General features: G+C 38.2%; 1 protein-coding gene across 5 annotated transcripts; it reads right to left on the bottom strand.

The window, feature by feature from the left end:
• Positions 1–1073: 1073 nt before the first annotated feature.
• nr1h3 (nuclear receptor subfamily 1, group H, member 3) lies at positions 1074–16512 on the bottom strand. 5 transcript variants are annotated; one of them, XM_044202055.1, is made up of 11 exons: positions 16358–16512; positions 13601–13798; positions 10385–10467; positions 9661–9903; positions 8037–8303; positions 7661–7866; positions 6960–7139; positions 6465–6564; positions 5941–6054; positions 5624–5718; positions 1074–5222 (listed from the first exon to the last, which is right to left on the bottom strand). In XM_044202055.1, the coding sequence occupies exons 3-11, from the start codon at positions 10425–10427 to the stop codon at positions 5076–5078; spliced, it is 1395 nt and encodes a 464-aa protein (XP_044057990.1). In that variant the 5' UTR covers positions 10428–10467; positions 13601–13798; positions 16358–16512; the 3' UTR covers positions 1074–5075. The 5 variants fall into 5 exon arrangements, with proteins under 5 accessions (XP_044057990.1, XP_044058001.1, XP_044058020.1 ...); XM_044202066.1 differs by having other exon boundaries at positions 13596–13798; XM_044202085.1 differs by lacking the exon at positions 16358–16512 and adding an exon at positions 14439–14520.
• Between the last annotated feature and the right edge of the window lie 1015 nt (positions 16513–17527).

Consider the following 17527-nt stretch of genomic DNA (forward strand, 5'->3'; position numbering starts at 1 on the left):
GAAAAAAGTTATATAAATCCTTTCGTGGCTCCAGAAGGAGCTGTGTGAAATCTGATAAACTGCCTCCAGTGATGTCACTTGAGTCAGCGATGGTTGGGCCTGAAGACTACAAGATTGAAATTGAAAAAAGGGCGTGTGGCGTTAGAAAGAAATGAGTTTACCTGACCTCTGTAGCCCGCTCATCATCTCTGCTTGAGTTTAGCTGTTCGAATTAGCTCAATTAGCCGCTACTAGCATAACACACCAGAATCTCTGACAGAACTTTCGGCGGTCAAGATGCATTGTGGGCAATGTAGGCACCAGGTTTTGACAAGGAAGAAGAATGTGTGGAATAAAAAGAAAAGAAATGATCTCCGGTTCTGCTGCATCCATTTTTATACTTTATACATTTTATACTTTACTTTTTTTCTGTCTATCGTAAGTGCGGCAATGTTATAGGAGCGCAATGCTACATCAGTGGAGTACTCTTAAGACAGTTCACATTCAATTCATTCCAGGGCCCCCTGGTGGCTGACATGCAGCCACTTTGTTCGGTTTTGCTGAGTTCTTTTGCTATATTATTTATAAAATTCCCACTCAGAAAATTAAGTGAGAACCAAAAACTATTTTTGGTATATTTGTTGTAAAATGTACCAGTTATGGATTATACTTTGAATATGATCCTGATGTTTTCGTATTTTCTCATTTTATCATGATTATGACCATTTTACACTGATTCATTGCTATATGGTAGTGCAGTACCCCATGTGTTTCAAACGTCATCCTCTGTGAACTCTGAGAATATTTTCAAGGGACAACTTAAACTCATCACCTATGAAAATAAAAGAATTTAGGCATACAAATATGTAGCTTATAAAAAAAAAACACTTGGTGCAATATTGAAGTTATTCAAAACCCTCTGTTATTCCATCATTCGTCACTGGGAGTCACTGATATGAGTCATTCACTCTCCAGCAAATAAAGCAAATTAATCTGAGTAAATGTAGACAATCACTAAGGTCTTGATTTGAGTCCCTGAGCATCAACACATAAACAATCTGACCAGCAAACAAGTGATTTTGATTCCAAACACATCAGCGCTACAGCATAGCTTTAATTTATACTGTACATAGAAAACAAAAGGTCTTCAGGAGTTACAAGTATTAAAATAGGTTTGCATTTCTATATATCAATAATGTTTACAGTGTCACCCTTTGAAGACAGGAATTAAATGAGATCAGAGATGACAATTACAGTATATACAGTACAATTAACCTTGATACCTACAGCATTAGCGTAACATGTACACTAAGAAACAAAGATTTAAGAGCCGACAACATGCTTTTTTGCTCATTTGATCAGAGTACAGCACACCATGAGAAACTAAATTCAGTTTCATCAAATTCCACTGGGATTCGACTGCGGCACGGTGGAAATTTCACCCCAATATTACAGAGGCTACTTTTTAACTTAATGGTTAGTGTTTGGCTACAGACACCCTGCAAGTAGCAGCGAACCAAAAACCAGAAGAAAACCTCACATTTCATTGCAAAGCAACCCAAAAGAAAGTTTTGCATAGCCAACTGAAACAAATCACTGGTATGGTTTCAAAATGCTGCACACTCCCACTTTAATCTGCTTCTTTTAATATTGATCCATCCGTCAAAAAGAAAACCATTTAATACATTACTAAAGGGTTAGGATGTAAAAAATAAAAAAATTAAATCTCTAACAAAAATGTTATGTTCCCATTTTTAGAGCATCAATTGAAAGTAAATCAAATTCTGAGAGGGAAGACAAAAGGCTTGATACAATCCGTGGTCAGAAAATACCCAGACACCATTGACTTGTCTTTGTGTTCCTGCTGAACAAAAAAGCGTGCCTCAGGAAATTCTTCTTTTATTCTTACAGCGTAATTAAGTTTACTGATGAAGTTTGACATTTAATTCAGGCAGCTTTCAATTTATTTTTTTTAATTTTTTTTATATAGTGCCAATTCATAACAGAAGTTATCTCATTGCACTGTAGCACAACACAGCTAAAGCTGGGAATGAAACTTCATATTGTCTTGTATAACTGGACTTTTGCCAGGTGTTTTCCCATGCAACTGTTGGGGGAAAGGAATAAAAAATACTCTTTGTTTCTGTGATGATTCTGCAGGCTCAAGAGCATACCACTGTTAATACAATAAAGAATGTGGAAGGAAAACATCCATTTGTTTGTGTTTATTCAACCAACCAATAGGTGGAGCTCACTGCATTTTGCCCATTTACAATTTACAATTATTTTATGGTGTGAGAGGCAAATCTTTAAAATCAGAGTCAACCAGTTTTCACCCAGCTGGGTTAAAGATGCAGATGCACCAGGCAGAAGCAGTGAATTATGGTCTACTGACCCAATTAGCCATCAGATCATTTTATCAACAGAATGAAACATAAAAATAAATTTTATAAATCATAGATGAATTGAATGGCAAACACAGCCTAATTCAATTTATGCTTTCACCATTATTGGAGTTGTACTAGTAAGTACTGTAGTATTCCCTTGATCTGTTAAGACTAGGTTTCAGAGGCAAATGCTCTTGTCTTGTGCAATGGACAGGAATATACAATCAATCTTTTTCATGTAGGACATTTTAACATGTCACAGTAGGAAAAGCACAGGTGTAAATAACCCAAATAATGATGACTGAACTCCATTTAGCTGCTTTGGTTTCAGGGTCCGGCTATTATGCACGCTGGCTCACTGTCTACATGGTTTACTGGGACACTTGAATATAACGGAGCTATTGTTAATGATTTTAGTAAAAGGTGTGCTTTTTCTACTGTGACAAGTCAAAAAGTCTGCTGTGGAAAAGGCCTATTTTAAAATAAAACATGATTTGACCATCTGGGAGATATATGATAGGTCATTAATTTAACAAAAAACATCATGCAATACAGACACATAAAAAACAAGTTAACATTGAAATTCAAATGATCAAAACACATAAGATCCATTACCAAATGCTTTTGGACAAGATTATCTAATTCGGAACAAGTCAAAACCAGCCGTGCCTGTTTGTATAATTGAGAAGGACGTCACCCTGTTCTTATGTGACGAATCAATGTCACATCTTAGCTGTAACATGTTAGCAGTTAAATGCAACTTTTATTAATTAAAAGCCACAAGAAATTGCAGCTGAAAAAAGTATTACAATAATGTATAATGCCCAATTTTAACTGGCACCTCATACCAGCGGTGAAAAGCTGAACTGGTTGAAACCATTTGTGTCAGGTCAGAGCAAACAGCATTTTGCATCTATGGTTATGCAAGTCTAATGGTGATGCCTGTAAATGGTACAGAGAGCTAATGAATTTACTGTCACTTCAAAAACGGGCTGCGACGGCATTATGTCGTCCAGCATGAAGAGAGAATAAACTTCACATGAATTTGCATTGACATTCTTTTATCATCCGTTACTCATTTCAAGCTAACACTGCACAGGAGAATGCATGGAAAACACAGCATGAATATAAACATCTAAATCTCTGTAGTTATAAAGTTTATTATAACGTAAATATTTAACATTTCTATTCATTTCCTGTTGTTCTCTGCTCCCTGTTAATATAGATTTTGGTACAGTTTTTAGCAAGGCTTTCCAGAATCTGACCAGTTAAAGCTGCTGATGTTGAGTACCCCCTCAAGGAAGATACTCAAGACTATGGTAGACCTTTAGATCAAGCTAGTTTTCCACCAGATATTCAACTATACATTTTTTCCTCAGTATCATTCATACAGTATATTATCAAAAATAAAAAGGCTGTAAAATTCTCTGTATCCTGTATGTATGTTGGTTGTACATTTCTCTCACCTTGAAATGCCTGTCATAAAAAAAAACCCAAATCAGAATATGAACATAACTGTTGAAATGAATAAAAGTACAACTCACATACACATAATGACAAATAAGGTGTTAATAGAGGCAACCCTTTCTATTTTGATTTATGAATACAACTTTATCAGGATGTTTTTTATTCATTTGAAACAAGGGTCACAGAGATGATAGCTTGACTTCCTTTTTTTAAACAACATCTTAATCATTACAAGGAATTTGAAGACACATTAGTATTACCTTTTTCAAGGTACCAGTGCTCGGAGTAAAAAAAAAAAGAAAAAGAAAAAAGATTTAGTAGAATCACCATTTCCTGTAAATGAGGGCGCAGCCTGCCAGTCACCTGCAGAGGTTTACTTTCTTGTGCGTTAGTATGTGATTGTACAATCTTGTGGATACTTTCATGTGTGCACTCTATACATTTTTCCTGTGAAAATAAATATACAATTTACATGAAAGTTAATGGGCATCTATAAATGACCAAAAGGGTCCCTTATGCACTTGGAGGAAAACTAAAGTAATCGAATAGAAATTAAAGAAGCCTCCAATTCCCAGAGGTCTACTTCACATTACTTTACCTGAGCGACTACACCAACCTTTTAATTTCTGCACTTACTCCAAAAGGAACAAACTATTTGTTACCATATCACAATGCACAATACCAACCAGATGGCCTATCATTTTACCCTAACATCAATAAAGCAAACAGCAGATATGGGTCTGCTCATGCTTGTATCCATTTCCATCTATTGCACGACTGCAAAAATCACTATTTCAACTGAATGCGCAGCTGTAATCCTGACATTTCAGACAGCCACAGCCAAGACCTGCTCAGAACTTTCTGATTAGAATTGTTAGAGGATGAGTATAGAACTGCACTAGAGATTGACATAACTTTCAACAAATATTAAATCAGAGATAACTGGCTAAAGAGCCTGATGCTGGTATTTAATATCGCCATAATCATGTCAGCATCTACACAAAAAGAACAACAAAAGGCTCCAAGAAAACTAGGTGTTCATGTTTGTCCTTATGAACACAAAACCATTTAGCAGTCTGTTTGAGAGCAAACGGCAATGATGCTCTCGTCCCACCAGAAAAAAAAATCTCAACCCTATAACCAATCCCTGACCAGATGGGCAGAAAGGAGTCAGTGTTCCTGCTGGATGCCGTGTCTGTCTCAGGATTCATAAAGCCACAGAGTGCGACATCATGTTTGTAGTCACTCATTGACGTCCCAGATTTCAGAGAGCAGCGGGGGAAGCTTCTTGTCCTGGAGGCGAAGGGCGAAAACCTGCTCCGAGTGGACACTACTTAGCGTACGAAGACTCACTAGCTTCATCAGCATACGGGGAAACATCAAGTGATCCTGAGGAAACAATTCAAACTAAATAAATAAAATAAAATACTACTAGGAGAGGAGACTTCCTGCCCTACAATCACTTCTGCAACATGTCTCTATGAATGACTTATGTCGAACTATAGCCCTGTTTTCAGTTGATGTAAAAAAAAAAAAAAAAAAAAAAAAAAAAAAAAAAGAAGGTGAAGGATTAAGGTGGCTTACATTTAGTAGCTGCATTACAGTTTCTCCTTATGGCCTTTCTCATCTAGCACACAACTGCTCTTGTAACTGTTCAAGCCCCCCACCAGTCTGAACAAAAAAAAAAGTGAACCTCAGCCCTGACCCAATGTGCTTGTTGTGATGACGACGACCAGGTTATGCTGACATACGGTCACGAAAAGAAATTACATGAACCACTGGGCACTTACATTTGGTCTCTTTATCATGATGTAAGAACGAAGTGCATCCACATAGGGCTGCTGCAGCCTCTCCACCAGATCATGATCCTGCACATTTGGCCGATCTAAACAGAGTTTACCAAACAAAACAAATAGACACCTGTTAATCTCTTATTACAGATATCACTTTTTTGTGATAAAATGTGATTCATGCTTTCTGCAAAATGTAAACAGCCCATTTGTCCCTTAAAGAATTGACAGGGGAAGCATTAATGCTAAATGCATTTTCACTTTGAGCCCTGTATACTGAGGATTCACTGCAGGTTGTGTAGTTTATGAATTCTGACCTGCAGAAAAGATGTTTATGGCGATGAGCAGGGCATATTCGGCCTCATCCAGATGCAGGTCGTTCATTCCTTTTGAAAACTCAAAGATGGGGTTAATGAACTCAAACTGAAGCCCTGAGGAGGTGAGAGGGACAAGGAAACAAAAAGTTACTTTAAAGAAGGAAATGTGGTGCACTAATACACTGTGGTTTCATTAGCAGAGGTAGCGTGATTATTGGAAACAGTGAAATAAGAGCAACAAATGTTTCTCTTATCCAACTATACACAGCTTTTATGAGTTTCATATGTTGTATTTCATATCTGATGGTGACTGTCTAGTTGTTACAATAGTTTAGGCATGCGTGGGTAAGAAAAAAAAAAAATGAATATTTGCATCGAGTGAAAAAACTCTTCAAAAGACATAACATGCATAACTTGGTTAAGCAACATATAAAATGACGATAGAATACAGGCAATCAGCTTAAGTGATACCTAATATTCATATCTTCCATAAACGTTTGACAGGCAGAAATGAGCAAATGCACCTGCTTTGGCAAAATCCTCCTTATTATAGCTGAAATCCTTCAGAAATGTAATGCTATCGATAGCAGGGTTATACCGCCGAGATGTCTCGAGCAGCATAATCTAAGGAAGACAAAACACATCTTGGTGAGTGGAATATTAATATACACCCAAATGGATATGTAGAGATATTCAAAGAAGTTGGGAAAATTATGTAGATAGCAGCTAAGTTTTCACAACAGCATTGCTGAGGAGTAGAATATCTATTGGTGCTAACAATTTTTAAATGTATTACAAATTTATTTTGCATATCGTATGCTAAAACTGCAAAGAAGTATAACCTTATTACCATATTTTGAAATGAGTCCATTGTTCTTTCTTATAGAAAGTTCCTGCATAAAGTTCACTTGTAACATATTCAAGAAAGTGTTTATTTATATATTTAAAATAAGCGATGTGCATTAAAAAGTAAAGCTACAGCTCCAAGAAACAACATGTCATGATAAGTAATGACAAACCTCAATGGTAGACGTCTTCAGTAGAGCAATCTGGTCCTCTCTTGTGAGCTCCAGGAAACCAGGAAGCTGCTTAGCAAAATCCACAATCTCCTGGACTGACATGATTGCTAGCTCAGTGAAGTGGGCGAACCGCTGCTGACGCACCTCTCGGTTCTGCAAGTCCTGACTCTGTGGCCACGGCTGTTGGATGCACACACAACAACATTAGCACACTCGCAAATTTATGAATTGACTTGCATGGAGTAAACATTCCCCTGATATGTTTTCAAGACAGCAGACACAGCATATTCTAGGTTAAACCTGGTCAGCAGAGGAGCTCAAATTAAGTATGCTTTTACCAGAAATTGACTTCAGATGTCCTTGACTCTCAATGTACTTACACACTTCAGCAGTCACACAGTAACTACATTTGTCTCTATAGCAACTATATTTTGACCTAGAGCTGCAAGGTCCTGGCAGAATACCGTCCACCCACACTGAATACCTACCTAAATGCAGCCCCTGTTACTTATTCTTTAAGTGAAGCTAATTTTATTGTCCCAATTAATTATTACAATCGCAAACCACCCAACAAGTAGGCCTACTGAAGTTAGCAATAAGAGTATAATAAAATCACTGGTCGTTATATAGTTAATATTACACGAGAGACAATTAACTGGTTAAAAAACAACCCAAATCTATCCTCTGAGATGTTCACTTACTGTCACTTTTGGTCGGTCAAGGAAAGACCTCTTGTTGCATTGCTTCTGCATGGCGACCAGCTTCTCAATCATCTCCTGCTGCTGTGGATCCAGTGGGGCTGCTTCCTGTGGAGGGGTGGGCGTGACCACTGTGGACGTGCGGGCCGTTTCCTCCTCGTGCTGCTTCTTCATCTTCTTCAGTCTGATTTGTTCCTCAGAGAGCACACCTACAGGTCAAAAGAGGGATGTACATACTGACTAAAGCTCAATCACTGAGTTAATAGGAAGCTCCATTTTACTGTCATGATTTTCACTCTGCCTGCAATCCCACATGCCTAAAAAGCAGAGGAATTTAAATTTTTTCTATCTCTGATTCATTTGGCATACAGACACTCACACTGCTCCAGCATGCCTGCCTCCCGACACTTGCGCAGGCGGCACTGCTGGCACTTGCGCCGCATGTACATGTCCATTTCACAGCGGCCGTTGTTTTTGCAGGAGTACTGGGCACTTTTAATGACGCTGCGACGAAAGAAGCCCTTGCAGCCCTCACAGCTCAACACATTGTAATGGAAACCAGAGGCCTTGTCACCACATACACTGCACACCTCATTGCCAAGCATCTTTGGAGCAGGCCCCTTCTTTCTCTTCACTGGCTGACCATCTACACAAACATAAAAAAATTTAAAAAAATAAACCATATACGGACTTTCAACAATTGCAACTTGTATACAGAGGGTTATTCGATGTGTGCTGGAGGCTAGGTAATGTCTGCTTGTCTACCCTCATTTGAATGAAGAAAGGTGAGTACTTCTAGGCATCTATCTAAAACAGACAAGTCAGACAGCTCTGTATGCAAATATGCCAGTACGTATTTGCAAGATATAAATTGCAAATTCACTGAGTCAAGCATATGCTGTCTTGCGAGTCCAGATTCTTTTGTATATTTATATTCAACATTTTATTTCTAAATGAAAAAGGGTATTGTGGCTCAAATTACATTACCTCAGCAAACTTTTAGCAACTTTGCAACATAATAAATACACTGAATTACCAGTTTTATTAGAATTCCAATCTGATCCAATTCAACTCAATACTGTAAATTTTGTTGAAAATGTGTCAGATGTGTTAATTCAACTGTATAATATTTTTTATTGCTGTAACTAGTGGTGGACTGCATAAAAGTTTCTAATATTTTGTTCACCTCTATTAACATAAATGAGTTTCATAACAAAATCAATAGGACTGCATTAGATTAGACAGGTGTATCTAACAAACTAGTACCGCAGTGTAACTATTCAAATGACCAATAATAAATAATAAATAATAATAATAATAATAATAATAAAAAAAAAAAACAACAACAACATAAGAGATTTCAAATAAACTTTTAAACTACAATAAGTACGCCAACAATTGTGGCATAAAAAAGGGTCAAAATATGGGCAAGACATGTCTGAGAGAGATTAACAGAAAAAAAATACTGGTTAGTCTAGTCACACCAGTCCAATTATGCACACAGACATACTTGAGGAAACCCACACAGCTATATTAGATTCTAGATTTACAACTGGTATATCAGGGCCTGACTGTGAACGTGCTAGAAAATATACTTCCATAAAATGTTAAGATCACCATTTCACGGCATCTTGACCCAAATTAAGTAAAGATGGACATCATAAAAGTGTTCTGGACTCAGATTTAGCCATGCCTGCTCTGACGTTGATGCACTCAGTGATGTCCTGTTTTCCCTCAACGATGACTAATGGCAGTGACTAAAGCAGCAACATTTAGAGAAACCGCACATTGTTTTTCTAGATACACAACTGAACACTCCCTCTAACATAGGATGTGTGCTATTTATTTTTGTTTAATTTATATATACTGTATTTAATTCAGTTTTTTTAAACATAAACATTTAAAACCTTCAATACAACAATGATTCAAATTTAATGTCAGTTCTGGAGAGAAACATTAAAGTTGTGTATTGCAGCTATTTAAAGTAAATATTTTTCTCTCACCTATGCTGGCAGATGTGTCACCTGCAGCTGGATCCAGCTTAATGTCATTTGGCTCTATCGGAAGAGGGCTGCTCATCTCAGTCAGTGAAGGGCCATTATGAGGGAGGACGGGGAAGTCATCTGGGTGGGAGAGGTCAGCCAGCGACAGCAGGCCTTCATGCTTCATTGTGGTGCTTCCACTGCTCTCCTCAACCAAGCAGTCCAGCTGCAGCTCAGAGGCCCTGTCCAACACCTTACTCTCATCTGACAGAGGAGACACAAACACATTCAAAACAACCACCTTGTACCATCGTTACAGGTGTCCAAAATAAACATTGACAATCGTCAGCCAAAAGCTGGTACTAAACAGAAACACACATACGATATATTGTAATACTCATGGAATGACTGCTACTTTTCTGAAGCTTATAATATTGAATTTCTGCCGAAACCACTCTTTTGTTTGAGGCTGTAGAAATCAAAGCGTGCCACATGTGGATGCATTTCATATAACTGATTCAGCAGACATCCATGCATGAACTTGATTTTATTATAAATCAAGATGTTCCTTTTAGGTGGACAAAATAATAGATAATATGATAAAAAAAAGACCAGGCTGAATAACCACAGTAAGAAAATAATACAACCTTTGTGGCATAGTAAAACAAAGAGATAAACTGAGAGAAATTAACTCTGTCCAGTTTGATCTCAGACTGTGGACTAATATAGAAGTGGTTCCTCTTACCATGACCAACATCTGGGATATCAGTCACAGACAGCGTGGACATCTTCTGCACAGCAGCTTGTCATTACGAAATCAACGTTTACCTGTGCAATAAAAATAACAATCATACTAAATTACGATGACAATTTTACAAGTATAACCAAAATGAATCCCTAAAGCAAACATCCGCTGAAGTAAAATTTTTGATTGCATCCCCTCCCTTCAGGGAAATCCAGCTACATAAAAACTCCCTTGGATTGGACAGGGACTCCCACGCAAACCTTAGTAAAAGAAAATAAATGACTTGGTCCCAGCTCGATCATGAACTTTAATTTTAGGAAAATGTCCCTAGTGGACATTTGTCTAGTGTTAGTCTGGGACAGAGACACACGTGTGACAAATAACATTTTTTTGCTCTATTTTATGCACTCAGTCAGCCTGTTTGCATTGCATGTAGTAAGCCATCAAGGGGACAAAGATTTTCCAATGAAGACATGGACATAGACATAGAGGCAGCCTCCTGTGACATACTTATAAGTGTGAGACTCAGACTCATGTCAAGCTGCACTATAGTTACAAAACGATGTGTTTAACTTAAACTTTAACTAATTTCACAGAAGGACACTTCTGTGACCTAAGGCTTCAGAGTAGTATTCACCCAATAACAGACAATACGTATGAAAGTAGAGCGATAAACAGGGGTGGGAATTTAAACCTGCTGACACTGTGGGTAGATTGTGTCACCTTATGTAGGTGTGCACACAATCAAAACAGGGATGTCGTTAAATGACATAAATGGCAGGGCAATTATTATGATCTTACACAGCATAATGCAGTTCTTAGAAAGATCTAAAATATGACATGGAATCAACTCAGATCCTTCCATGTACAGGAAAGCCAACTGGCTGTAAAAGCAGAAATGAAAGTTTGTCATGTGTCACATATTGATGCATTTCAGGAAACTGATTCAGCAGACACACACGCATGATTTTAGGCTATTCTTAACCAGCCTGCAAGAAGGAAAACCCAGTTTAAAATATAGGCTTTCTGTAATTTGTTGTGAAAAATAAAAATAACTCATAAAAATATCTTATAGGTTTATTATTATGTGATATAATACAGCACTGTACTTAAACACCTGCTTAAATTTGCAGGTGTATTTAAATTATTTTGGTGGGACGCCATCCTGCCCTGACATTGGCCTGCGCAGAGAGCAGCTGCGCACACGCCCCTTGGATGAGGTTGTGGGTTGCCAGGTTGCAGTGACAGGTATGTTGAAATTGTATGTAGTGTGTGGATTGTGTGTGTTGATGTGTTTCATAGACAATCTGGCAACTTAGGTGACGTCAGACAAACACCTAAAACATGGATACGTGTATGATGATGTTTCATAAAAAAGGTTTGAGGACCATGCAAATTATGGGAGTTTCCTGGGAGAAACAATAAAATGGGAGGGCGCAGAGAGATGGCCTTAAAATTCGGGAGAAACCCGGGAAAAACGGGAGTGTTGGCAGATATGCACAAAGGTCAACTAGAGATACTGTACATCAGTATAACAGCATCTCTGACAGATTTCTGTCATCTAATGGTATAAAACATTATATAGCCCAACCCTAATTATTATAACTACATGGCATCAGTGGACAGTAAGCTCAGTCAGAGCATTGTGGTATTGGGCAGAGTGTCAAAATCAAAAAAACTGTATATTCTGTTTATTTCCTGATTCACAGATAGTGATAAGCTCCTTGTTAGGAACAGGGCCACAACTCCTGCAAGGTTCACAACATAACAAAAAGCACAGGCACTGTACCAATCTACTTGGTATACATACGTAATTCCATTACTACTTATGTTAATCTTACAGTGTTCAAATTATGTTGAGACTGTCACAGAGGTTCTGCTGCCCCTGCTGGCAATCACTTTTGTACTGTATGCTTAAAAAAATAGCAGACAGACAAGACAGACAGAAGGGCAATCTTCCAATCCTTTTCTAAAAATGTCTATCACATTCTTAAAAATGAAGAGCTATTTCTATACTTACCTTCTTTTCCGCATCTACATACAGAAATGGCTGTAATCAGACAGCCGACTACAAATCAGTTCAGGGTTGCGGGATGTAATTTCTCCATCGATTATAATTTACCTTCCTAAATACATTACATTGCAAATGCACAATCTAAATTTTGCTTGCTGATGTTAGACTATCACTATTAATATTACCTAACAGTAAAGTTGAGCTGCTGGCTAGTAGTCCTATTCATTTTATGTGTACCTGTGTGTGTTGTTAAGTGTCAGAGAGAGCCGGAGATAGAACCAAAAACAAACGAAAATATGGGATATAATTACCCAATACCATTCCAATTATGAACAACTTAAAATATGGCAACTGTTCTGTCAACTTTGGAAATTAAAAGCTGGGGGCAGGTGTTAGCCTGCTAGTGACTTCTAAAACTTACTGTCAGGCCCTGCAATACAATACTGCACAAAAAGTATTAAAACAAAAAGTCACCGATGACATTACTCACAACAATCATAAAAGGTAGGTAACCTCAACGCTAGACAGATAAAAGGGAATGAAAGAACAACTGTGATTAAATGTGACTGTCTCAAATTACATAACTCTAATCAGGTTATGTTCACCAGACAATAAAAAAGGAAAAAAACATAATAAAACAGAACAAATGAAAGCCACTACAGTGGTGATGGCAGGACTTTTTCCAAGCCCCACTGATAAGCTTCTAAATACCACAGTAAAGCGGTTATTGTTGCAGCAGTCCAAGATAAAAGCTTTCGCACAGGAGGTAATAATGAAGGCGACACATGTTGGCATAAAGATGCCTTGGTGGCTTTTGGTTTAAAAAAAAAACAAAACAAAAAAACAGCAGTTGTGACTGTTCATTTAATGTTGGCTAATATAACACTAAAATGAGGCAAAGTATGACTATGACTAACACTATGTTTGCCTTCAAAATATCCATGTCAGCATTTAGCAGCAACATCTCAAATCTGCTGGAAAAAAAGAAGGAAATACTAATGGGATTTTTTAATAATAACCTTTTTTTCTCCCACTAAAACAACTTAAATATTTCCACTGACAACTACAAAGCATTTTTGCTCTAGAGAACATAAGTCGATGCCTAAATAAAAACAAACAACATTTTGATACAAAGCCCTACTTAGCTCAAATTGATCTGCCACAGTGACTCTGTGACAGGCATAGTGTTGGACTGACCTTACCTCTGAAGTTGATGTCTTATTTATCGTCTATCCATCTTGCCCATGTGAGTCCACAACCTCAGTCTGTCAATAACCCTGAGCTGATGGAGGACTTGCTTGCCTGATGAGCCTTGAGGATGCCAAAACCCCTGCGACTTATTGGGCAGAAGCTTAATGACTCGATATCTTGAGGAGAGCGAGTAGGAAAGAAGTCCCTTTCTACAATGCCCAATGGGAGACAGGAGGGAAGAGAGAGAGAGAGAGGGAGGAGGGAGGGAGAAAGAGGGAACACAAGAGGTTACTATTGGTCATTTGCGTGGCTCTTAAATCCCCACAGGACTGTGGTGCTGCAGCCTTTTCCTCTTTGAGTATTTAAGCAGCCTGTTTTACTCAAACAGCCTCATACCACACAGACACCTGAGGATGACCCCATCTTTCTCCAGTTTTTCACAATATAACCACTATTGTGCTCCACTGCCTGAGATCCCAATCTGTAAAAGGATGTTACCACTCAAAACCCTTGTCACAAAAATGTCACACAGCATATGAAGAGAAAATTCACAAAAACAATATTGCGTCCTTTAGCTTGAATGTGTCATTTAACTGAAAGAGAAAGACTCTAACCTGGGGGTATCGAGATTCAGAACATGTCTAAATATTCACATATTGAGAAACCACAAATCAACATGTCAAACATTATGTCAGCATAGCAGATCACAAGTCTAAGCTTGTTTGACTTCTGTTATAACAAGCTCTAAAATCTGTTTTAAAGACAATAGTTCGGTAATCAAAATGTATTGAGTTTTATTGGGTGAATTCACATTCTTTGGTTGTAAAACATTTCTACTCTGCCTGTGACCTCATGTCATCCCGATCTCTCTGTTCAAGTCCAATGTCCCCTGCATCTTATCAGCCAGTCACCTTTGTTCATGTGCATGTTTTCATAGACTCCTGGAAATGAAATGAACGCAACAAAATCAATAAAGCGCTGAATAAAACCAAAAACCAAAATCTTTGATTATACTTAACACTTTTTGTCAACCTCATGTTATTTCTGGTAAACAATTTTATAATTCAACTAGATTAGTAATGCCAATACAATATCTCGCTGGCACTCAAAATTAGACTGCTTATTAGACAAGCAAGTGTAAATACAACTACTCACTTGAGATTATTTAGCAACTAGCGCTGAAGCAAGTACCCAATGAATCAATCATTTATGACTCATTTCGTCTTTTTCAAAGCAGAAAGGCATTTAGTGGTTCAAGCTCCTCACATGAGAATATTTGCTGGTTTTCTTAGTCTTCTACTATTGTTAACTGAATACATTTGAACTACTGGTTGGACAACATAAGCTATTTTAATATGTAAATTTACAGAAATTGGGAACTTATAACGGCAATTTTTCACCATTTTCTGGTTATAGACCAAACAATGAATTGATCTATTATTAAACATAATTAGCTGGTTAATGGATAATGAAAATAATATTTAGTTGCAGTCCTATTAGCAACACTGTGCTGAGGACATTAACAAAGCCTGAAAAAATTGCAGCAATGTCCCAGTCACTGTCAGCGACCCACGTTGGCGTGTCTCAGAGTGATTGTGAGAAAGCTGTGTAACTCCCAGTCAGTAAACTAAACATCAGTGTGCAAATACAGTCAGCATGACTGAGTGGGAAATGTCCCTTTCTCAAAGTACCAACGGATGTAACGCCCTTCAGTGAAGCAAAAATGGACTACAATACTCAGCAACAACTTGGTGTGAAAGCAAAGAGTCAGTGCTTTCGGGAGTGTCAGGCTCCAAAATGAATCAAAGTTCCCACCAACACACTGATGGAAGAAGAAGTACATTCAGTGCTTCAAGGCCTTTCAGACCCACCCAGATGTTTTCACTTCTTCTGACTAGAGACCTCTGCTCAGGTTAACAGTGGGTGGAGCTGTGCTGGGAATTATTTAAGGTCACCAAACTAATAAAACTCATAAAAGATGTAATTGATCCCGCATTGACAACAGGTGCAACAGATGTCAAATCTGTTCACGGCCACACAAAGGACTAATCGGACAAAATAAGTGAAACCACCTGAGTGTGCGGACCAGGGATGTTCAGGGGCTTTTAATTACAACTTTGTTTAGGCACGCGCACACTACAACCGGGCATATTTAGCAAATGAAAACATGTAAGACCAAACTGTCACAGCCTGGCAGCCTTTGTCAAGCCAAATTAGCTAATTTGTTATTAGCCTGTTAGCTTAGTTGTCAACTGACAATTTACGTTAGTACCGTTGTTTCGCAATCGTCTTATGTAAACACCTGAAAGAGTTAATCGCAATTTAAAAACACATTTACCAAATTTCTTGTTGACACTGTGTCGTGGTTGTTTTAACCACAAACTTGCTGCTTAACGCTGCATTAGCCAAGTTAGTTAGCTATTTAACTACCCTTACTGTCAGTTAACTGGTAGGCAAACACATGTAACGTAGTTAGCTAGCTACAAGTCTGGCTTGTAAACATTAGCTAACGTTAACAATATTTGAATGTACCAATCGTTAACTAGCTAGCCTTCAAACATTGCTAGTAAAAACAGTACAACAGGGCGTTTAGGCGAGATTAGCTTCATAGTCAATCCAAACAAGGCCAATATCGTTAACACGTTAGCCTAACACCGCGTCCCTCGAAAGGAACTCCCTTTTAACAAGTTCAACTTAGCTAGCTTAGCTAACCTAACATCACGGACACCACAAACATGACAAAAAAAAGGCAAAATTGGTTGACTTGCCAGAGACTTCACGACTTTCCGACTACTTGTTAGTTAGGGTAGGCTACTCCGTCGGTTCGTGGCTGTTGACAGCTGCTTTGACAACCGAAGCTAGCATGTTAGCTCGTTAGCCAGCTTAGTTATATCATGTGATTCCGCGACCCCGCTGCGGCTGGCGCAGCACCATGGCGCAGCAGGAGACAGATTTCATCAGGCTGAGAGCTGCCCTGTGCTCAGTCTTACAGGCAGCAAGAGTGTGTAAAGTCCCAACAAGCCCCCCTTATCAAGTGTTAATGGTATAGGAAACTTTAAGTAAAATATGATACGACATATAACATTACCAATAACTACCAAAACATGACACTGGTTGTATATTGTCATGGTCAGATTAATCAGACAAATGTTAGGGTGCTTTGGGGCAAACAGTTTCTGCTGAGCCCCCACCTTACCCTCCATGAATTGTTTGCTGTCATAGTGCCCATTAGGTAAGATACACACAGCAAACTAACATGATAGCTTAATATGTCCAGAGACCCTGAAATTCTGCCTAAAAGTACTCAAATACCAGAATACTGTTAACTGGACGTGTGGTTTTCCGTGTGAAGGAATATTCACCATATGAGCTAAAAATTAACTAAAATAATACAGGTGTTAAAACTAGATTTTGACACTGGACCCTCTACAAGACATGACCACAATATTAGGTAATACTTGCAAGATGTGCCTTAATTGATATTGTATTTTAGCTGTGCAAATTCCATAACACATTTCCAGTTAATCAAATTACCAGAAACCAATTGACACACAGTGAGCTTGGGGTAGTGGCCTGCTTTGCCCAGTTGATGGTCCAGTCTTGTATATTAGGCTGTTGATAAAATGGACAGCTGCGTTAAATGTGAGGGTCACATGTGGTTTGTGTCTGTACATTATACAGAAAGAGGAGGGATTATATCACTATTACAGTGCTCCTTGTGGGTCTCAGGGCAATTAATTCCTGGGGTAGCAACCCTTATGCTGAGGTCATCCAGAAGATTAAATAGATTAAAAATTAATAAATAAATAAAGTGTATTTATTTGCTGATGTTATCTTGTTAAACAAAATGCAACAAACTCAACTGGAAATCTGCTGTGGGAACCCATGGAGAGGTTGGCTGGGTTGGCATAAAAAAAAACATTATGAAAAACAGCTCC

The sequence above is a fragment of the Siniperca chuatsi genome, linkage group LG1, assembly GCF_020085105.1.
Source record: "Siniperca chuatsi isolate FFG_IHB_CAS linkage group LG1, ASM2008510v1, whole genome shotgun sequence".
In the NCBI taxonomy this organism is placed as follows: domain Eukaryota; kingdom Metazoa; phylum Chordata; class Actinopteri; order Centrarchiformes; family Sinipercidae; genus Siniperca; species Siniperca chuatsi.